General features: G+C 51.5%; 1 protein-coding gene across 1 annotated transcript in view; it reads right to left on the bottom strand.

Moving 5' to 3' along the window:
- LOC143287255 (neprilysin-2-like) overlaps positions 1-3,751 on the bottom strand; it is a 56,483-nt gene extending 52,732 nt beyond the window's left edge. Inside the window, exon 1 of the mRNA XM_076595201.1 lies at positions 2,794-3,751. Within this exon, the coding sequence (XP_076451316.1) occupies positions 2,794-2,918 (125 nt within the window). The 5' untranslated portion in view covers positions 2,919-3,751. The remainder of the gene's footprint in view (positions 1-2,793) is intronic.
- Positions 3,752-8,234: the final 4,483 nt, after the last annotated feature.

Below are 8,234 nucleotides of genomic sequence, written 5' to 3'. Positions count from 1 at the left end.
GCAGCGTTTAATCCATCAGTCCACATGCTTTCACGTATACTTGAAATTGAAATTGGAATTTCTCCACTTCCCTCTTCCCTTTAATCCACCCCCCTTTCCCCACTCCCCTTTAATCCATCCCCCTTTCCCCACTCCCCTTCAATCCACCCCCCTCTTTCCCCACTCCCCTTTAATCCACCCCCCTTTCCCCACTCCCCTTTAATCCCCCCCCTCTTTCCCCACTCCCGTTTAATCCACCCCCCTTTCCCCACTCCCCTTTAATCCACCCCCCTTTCCCCACCCCCCTTTAATCCATCCCCTTAGCCCTTTCCCCACTCACCTTTAATCCACCCCCCTTTCCCCACTCCCCTTTAATCCATCCCTTATTCTCCACTCCCCTTTAATCCACCCCCCTTTTCCCACTCCCCTTTAATCCATCCCCCTTTCCCCACTCCCCTTTAATCCATCCCCCTTTCCCCACTCCCCTTTAATCCACCCCCCCTTTCCCCACTCCCCTTTAATCCACCCCCCTTTTCCCACTCCCCTTTAATCCATCCCCCTTTCCCCACTACCCTTTAATCCACCCCCCTTTCCCCACTACCCTTTAATCCACCCCCTTTACCCACTACCCTTTAATCCATCCCCCTTTCCCCACTCACCTTCAATCCACCCCCCTTTCCCCACTACCCTTTAATCCACCCCCCTTTCCCCACTACCCTTTAATCCATCCCCCTTTCCCCACTCACCTTCAATCCACCCCCCTTTCCCCACTCCCCTTTAATCCACCCACCTTTCCCCACTCACCTTTAATCCATCCCCCTTTCCCCACTCACCTTCAATCCACCCCCCTTTCCCCACTCCCGTTTAATCCACCCCCTTTCCCCACTCCCCTTTAATCCACCCCCCTTTCCCCACTCCCCTTTAATCCATCCCCCTTTCCCCACACCCGTTTAATCCACCCCCTTTCCCCACTCCCCTTTAATCCATCCCCCTTTCCCCACTCCCCTTTAATCCATCCCCCTTTCCCCACTCCCGTTTAATCCACACCCCTTTCCCCACTCCCGTTTAATCCACCCCCTTTCCCCACTCCCCTTTAATCCACCCCCCTTTCCCCACTCCCGTTTAATCCACCCTCCTTTCCCCACTCCCCTTAAATCCACCCCCCTTTCCCCACTCCCCTTCAATCCACCCCCCTTTCCCCACTCCCCTTCAATCCCCCTTTCCCCACTCCCCTTCAATCCACCCCCCTTTCCCCACTCCCCTTCAATCCCCCTTTCCCCACTCACCTTTAATCCACCCTCCTTTCCCCACTCCCCTTTAATCCACCCCCCCCTTTCCCCACTCCCGTTTAATCCACCTCCCTTTCCCCACTCCCCTTCAATCCACCCCCTTTTCCCCACTCCCCTTTAATCCACCCCCCTCTTTCCCCACTCACCTTTAATCCATCCCCCTTTCCCCACTCACCTTTAATCCACCCCCCTCTTTCACCACTCCCCTTTAATCCACCCCCCTTTCCCCACTCCCCTTTAATCCACCCCCCTCTTTCCCCACTCACCTTTAATCCATCCCCCTTTCCCCACTCCCCCTCAATCCCCCCTCCCCCCCCCCCTTTCCCCACTCACCTTTAATCCACCCCCCTTTCCCCACTCCCCTTTAATCCACCCCCCTTTCCCCACTCCCCTTTAATCCACCCCCCCCCTTTCCCCACTCCCGTTTAATCCATCCCCCTTTCCCCACTCCCGTTTAATCCATCCCCCTTTCCCCACTCCCGTTTAATCCATCCCCCTTTCCCCACTCCCCTTTAATCCACCCCCTTTCACCACTCCCCTTTAATCCATCCCCTTTACCCACTCCCCTTTAATCCACCCCCCTTTCCCCAGTCCCCTTCAATCCACCCCCTTTCCCCACTACCCTTCAATCCACCCCCCTTTCCCCACTACCCTTTAATCCATCCCCCCCTTTCCCCACTACCCTTCAATCCACCCCCCTTTCCCCACTACCCTTTAATCCACCCCCCCCCTTTCCCCACTCCCCTTTAATCCATCCCCCTTTCCCCACTCACCTTTAATCCACCCCCCTTTCCCCACTCCCCTTTAATCCACCCCCCTTTCCCCACTCCCCTTTAATCCATCCCCCCCTTTCCCCACTCCCCTTTAATCCACCCCCCTTTCCCCACTCCCCTTTAATCCATCCCCCCCTTTCCCCACTCCCCTTTAATCCACCCCCCTTTCCCCACTCCCCTTTAATCCATCCCCCTTTCCCCACTCCCCTTTAATCCACCCCCCTTTCCCCACTCCCCTTTAATCCACCCCCCTTTCCCCACTCACGTTTAATCCATCCCCCTTTCCCCACTCCCCTTCAATCCCCCCCCCCCTTTCCCCACTCCCGTTCAATCCACCCCCCCTTTCCCCACTCCCCTTTAATCCACCCCCTTTCCCCACTTCCCTTCAATCCCCCCCCCTTTCCCCACTCCCGTTCAATCCACTCACCTTTCCCCACTCCCCTTTAATCCACCCCCTTTCCCCACTCCCCTTCAATCCACCCCCCTCTTTCCCCACTCCCCTTTAATCCATCCCCCTTTCCCCACTCCCCTTTAATCCATCCCCCTTTCCACACTCCCCTTTAATCCATCCCCCTTTCCACACTCCCCTTTAATCCACCCCCCCTTTCCCCACTCCCCTTTAATCCACCCCCCCTTTCCCCACTACCCTTCAATCCACCCCCCCCTTTCCCCACTTCCCTCTTCCACAGGTGTTCTCGCGGTCAGCGTGGAAGTAACCAAGATGGTTTTGCGAGCAAGACTTCACCACTGACCCATTTCTGACGGGGAGGTTGGAGAGGTAGTCCTCTTTGACCCAGCTCTGGGGGGCTGGGGGCTCGTTGCCGGACGGTCCGGACGCGGAAGGCATTCTGTCTGTGGTCGTGTTGTAAATCCGCATGGGCACCCGCTTAAGTCGTAAAGAGAATCCGCATGGGCACCCGCTTAAGTCGTAAAGAGAATCCGCATGGGCACCCGCTTAAGTCGTGAAGTGAATCCTCATGAACACCCGCTTAAGTCGTACTGTAAATCCCCATACACTCGTTCGAGTCGTAAAGTGAATCCTCATGAGCACTTGCTTAAATCGCACTATAAATCCCCATAAGCACTCGCTTAAGTCGCACTGAAAATCCCCATAAGCATTTGCTTTTAGGTCCTACTGTAAACCCTAATGGGCGCACAAGTCACAATGCGCATCCTCAAAGGCATTCGCTTAAGCCGTAAACCATCACTTCAGTCGTACTGTAATTTTCTTTGGCGCCTGCTTCATTCTTTTTCAAAATAGCCGTGGGAGAACAATGAAATTCCAAGGGCACTCGGTACTGGTGACATCCATGGGCATTCACTTAAGTCGCCACTCGTTTATGTCGAAATGTATATTGCAATGTACACTCGCTCTGCTAGTAGTACTGTAAAACCACATGGTCACTCGAGTTAGTGAAACAGTTGACACCACGTGGGCGCACGCTTTAAGCAGTATTGCACGGTTTTCCTGAAGGGTTAGTCGTTTAACAAATCTTCAGGCGGACTTATTTTTCGTCGCGTTACAAATCCTCACGCACACTCGCTTTGATCGTAGTAGGATGAATCACAGTGCTGGTGGGAACTCACTTTAATAAAACAACTAAGTCGTGGAGTAAAAACCACATCGGGACAAGTTTCGGCAGAGCTGCTGCCGCTGTTGATGCAACAGGTTACGACACACACAACCAACCACACACCACACGCTGCAGAGAGACGTAGAGATCTTTCCTCCTCCACCCCTTTGCCTCCATCGGCCGCGAACCTCTCTCCAATCGTTGCGGGAAGAAAAGCTGGGAGTGAGGAACGCTGCTGGGGTCCAGTCGGGACAGAGAAAGAGGGAAGGAGGGAGGAAGGGAAGGAAGTGAGGAAGAGAGGGGGTGCGGTGTGTGGGGGTAGGGGTGAAGGTGTGTGTGTGTGTGTGTGTGGGGGGGGGGGGGTGGGTGTGGGCGGGGGGATAGCTGTGGCTGTGGCGGCGGCGGCGAAGGAGGAGAATTGGACGGGGGGGGGGGGGGGGGGGGAACTGCGGGAGGTCGCTTGATGGTCTTGTTTCTCTCACAGATTACTCATACTTTGGTGCTACGGTTTGCGGGTGGGTGTCTTCTTCTTCTTCTTCTCCTCCTCCTCCTCCTTCTTCTTCTTCTTCTCCGACCGAGAATCAATGCTTTTGCCAAGCACACAAACGCCCAAGCTGCCTACCCCCTCCTCTCTCTCCCCCCCCCCCCACCGCCCCCTTCATCTTTCAGTTCTCCTTTGGGGCTGTTTTATTCCGTCCGCACCCTCTCTCCTATTCCTGTTCCGTCTGGCACAGAAGAATAAGTAACACCTCCCCCTTTCGCGTCAGTTCTGCTGTGGAAAATAAAACACAACCCATGAGAATATGATGGGAGTGGGTGAGTGAGTGGGTGTGGGTGTGGGGATGTGTGCTGAACGGCTGGAGCTACAATATTCTTCTCTCCACCATTCATCCTTATCCTCCTCCCTTCTGTGGTGGTGGTGGTGGTGGTGGTGGTGGTGGTGGTGGTGGCACTGGTGTATTCTCCCAATTCTTCTTCCTCTTCGACCATTGCCCCTCTCCCCTTCATCCCCCCTCCCACCCTGAACCGTGTAGTCTGGCAGCTGTCAGCACTCACCATCCTCCTCCTCTTCCTACTCCTCCTATTCCTCATCTTACCCCTCCTTCCCCTCTTTCATTTCTTGACGACCCTGTGGGTGAGAAGTTGATTGAATCGTTCGTCCGCACTCCTTGATAACGGGATGACTTGGCTTCTGCTTTGGCAAGACCGACACCACAGGCGGAATGCATTGTGCTGTATGGTGATGGTGATGGTGGTGATTGTCATAATGATGGTGATGGTGATTATCATTAAGATGGTGATGGCGATTGTCATTATGATGATGATTGAGATGGTGATTGTCATTACGATGGTGTTGGCGATGGTGACGGCGTTTGTCATGACAATGGTGATGATGATGATGGTGGTGATGGTGATGGTGGTTGTCATGACAATGGTGATGGTGATGGAGATGATGATGATGATGGCGATTGTCATGACGATGGTGATGGTGATGATGATGGTGACGGTGTTTGTCATGACGATGGTGATGGTGGTGACGATGGTGATGGTGGTGATTGTCATGACGATGGTGATGGTGGTGATGATGGTGATAATTGTCATGGCGATGATGATGGTGATGATAATTGTAATGACTATGGTGATGGTGATGGTAATGATAGTGGTGATAGCCATGGTGATGGTAATGATGATGATGGTGGTTGTCATGGTGATGGTGATGATGATTATGGTGATTGCCATGATGATGATTGTCATGGTGATTCTGATAATGGTGATTGTCATGGCGATGATGGTGATGATGGTGGTGATCGATCGGGGATGATTTCTGCTCTGTGAAATTGTGTGTGTGTGTGTGTGTGTGCGTGTGTGTGTGTGTGTGTGTGTGTGTGTGTGTGTGTGTGTGTGTGTGTGTGTGTGTGTGTGTGTGTGTGTGTGTGTGTGTGTGTGTGTGCATTAGAAGGGTGTGTGTTTAGTGGGGTAGGGGGGGAATCTGAGGGTAGCAGATTGGGTTTCGATCGACTGCTTGCTTGTGCTTCCTTGTCCTGCCACCTCCGTTCTCCCACTATCCCCCCCCCCTCCCTACAACACCTCCGCCACCCCATCCCCACCACACACACACCCCTACCCCCTCAGCTACCTCTTTCCTTTATCCTCCTGAATTTGGGCCCGATCTGTCATTTGATGTCTTCTTCTTCCTCTTCTTCCTCCTCCTTCTCCTCCTTCTGGTTCTGCTCCTGCTCCTAATCCTTCTTCTTCTTCTTCTGCTTCTTGTTCTTGTTCTTCTTCTTTACTGACTGTCTTCTTCTTCTTCTTCTTTGTTTTCTCTTCCTCCTCCACCTTCTTCTTCTAGTGCTGCTCCTCCTCTAATTTCTTCTTCATTTTCTTCTCCTTTTCTCCATCCTCCTTCTTTTTTCTCCCCCTTCTTCTTCTTCGTCTTCTTCTTCTGCGGTCTCTTTCTGTCTCTGTCTTTGTCTGTTTCTATCTCTCTGCGTCTCTTTGTCTCTCACTCCCTCTTTCTCATTGCTTTTGTATTATGTGTCTGTGCGTGCGTGAGTGCGTGGTTTAGAAAGTGAGTGAGTGAGTAAGTGTGCGTGCGTGCGTGCGTGCGTACGTGAGTGTGTGTGTGTGTCTGTGTGCGCGTCTGTCCGCCTCCATCTCACCCCATACCCACTTTTTTTTTCTCTTTTTTTTTTTCTTAATTCCTGAAATCACACGTGACATGTATGCCTACATTAAAAAAACAACAAAAAAAAAAAAAAAAAAAACAAACAAAAAAACTGAAGGATTCAACATGTTTATCTTCAATCTGGGGATCACATTTGAGACTGTTAATCAAATGAACTCGGGCTGATTGAACACCTGGTGGTGATTTATTTTCTGTTATCTTTTACGCGTCGGCAGGTGGGCGAAGCTTCGTTTATAATTCATTCTCCAGAACTGGCGTATTTCCCACGTGACTTTGGAACACATTCTTCTTCTTATTCTGTCTCTTCTTGTTCTTGTTCTTGTTCTTGCTCTTATTGTTCTTGTTCTTCTTCTATTTCCATCCTCCATTTAAAACATGGTGAACGATTGAAACTGTTAGTCATAGGACTCCTGCTGAAAAAAAAAATCCCTGATAGTGATTTATCATTTTCTTATCTTTTTACACGTGGAAACTTCGAAATAATTTGGATTTCAAATTTATTCTCCAGTTTTTAGCCAGAAGAAATGGCATATTGACCGTGCGACCATGAATACATCTTATACGTCTCCTCCTTCTCCTCCTCCTCCTCCTTCTCTTCCTCTTCCTCCTCCTTCTGCTGCTGCTGCTACTGCTGCTGATGCAGCTGCAGTTGCTTTATCTTAAACAAAAGCAAATACAAACGTTTACGTTATTTTTTCCTTGGTGGCAAAGACCCACTTCCACGTTCACACATATCAACGAGTTGGCCTATTTACCCCGCCAGTTAGGCACCTGCATTCCGTTTTGGGGGATGTGTATACACCGGGTACGTTTACGTTGCCACAACCCACCGAACACTCACATGAATCATGGGATCTTTAACGTACGTATTCGATGTTCTGCACGCGTATACACAAGAAAGGGGTGTAAGACACTGGTATTGAGGCCTGCACATACGGACGAATTGGAGAGAGAGAGAGAGAGAGAGAGAGAGAGAGAGAGAGAGAGAGAAAAGCTGCAACCTTAACACCCCAGACACAACAGGGATTGGAACGCAGGACCCTTGGTTCGAAAGTCCAGTGCACTGGCCACTCGGCTATCACGCCCGTTCGCTCGGCCGGGCTCTCACACGGGATTATTCCGATGTGTGTCAGCTCTCGCTGTGAGAGAACGATCCTCTGTCCCTTGCAGCAGACTGTCGATATTCATTCCACATTGTCATGGCTTTTCCCTCGGGCAGTGGATAGACGTTTTCTAAGCAACTATACCCTCTCTCCCTCCCACCCCTCTACCACTACCACTGCCACAACCACTCCAACTCCTACCCGTACTCAGACTTCGCCTTTCCCATGTGTGTACCCCTTGTCTGACACAGAAATGGAGACGGGCCGATTGAGACAAGTGCAATTGTAGAAGCTGTTAAGCATAACCTGCCTTGACAGAAACAGAAGAGTTATTCACTCTTACAAAAAACCAAAAGTGACTACCAAACACCCCCTCCTCCCCTCCTCCCCCGCAGCCCCGGCCACTCCCCCCGACCCTTCTCCTTCATTCTTCTGTCTCTTGCAAGTGTCCTTTGCTCGACCACTCCCCTCACCCCCATCTCCCACTGCCCCGCTCCCTCGACTCCCCAGCCCCTCCAATCATGTCCCTGTACTATCAATCATGTCCCTGTACTATCTCATCTGACTCACCAATATGCTCGCACTCTCACCCTTGGTTTAGTCAGCGAGCGCGCGCGCGCACCCACCCATCCACACATACAACACAGACATATACACAGGCACACAGTTCTTTTCAGTTCAGTTGCTCAAGGAGGCGTCACTACGTTCGGACAATTCCATATACCCTACACCACACACACACACACACACACACACACACACACACACACACACACACACAGACGTCCATATACACTACGGTGATTTCTGTTGTTCGACTTGGAGCTTCC

The sequence above is a fragment of the Babylonia areolata genome, chromosome 11 (genome assembly GCF_041734735.1).
Source record: "Babylonia areolata isolate BAREFJ2019XMU chromosome 11, ASM4173473v1, whole genome shotgun sequence".
In the NCBI taxonomy this organism is placed as follows: domain Eukaryota; kingdom Metazoa; phylum Mollusca; class Gastropoda; order Neogastropoda; family Buccinidae; genus Babylonia; species Babylonia areolata.
The sequence above is the reverse complement of the archived record's forward strand: the minus strand, read 5'-3'. Positions and strand labels throughout refer to the sequence as shown.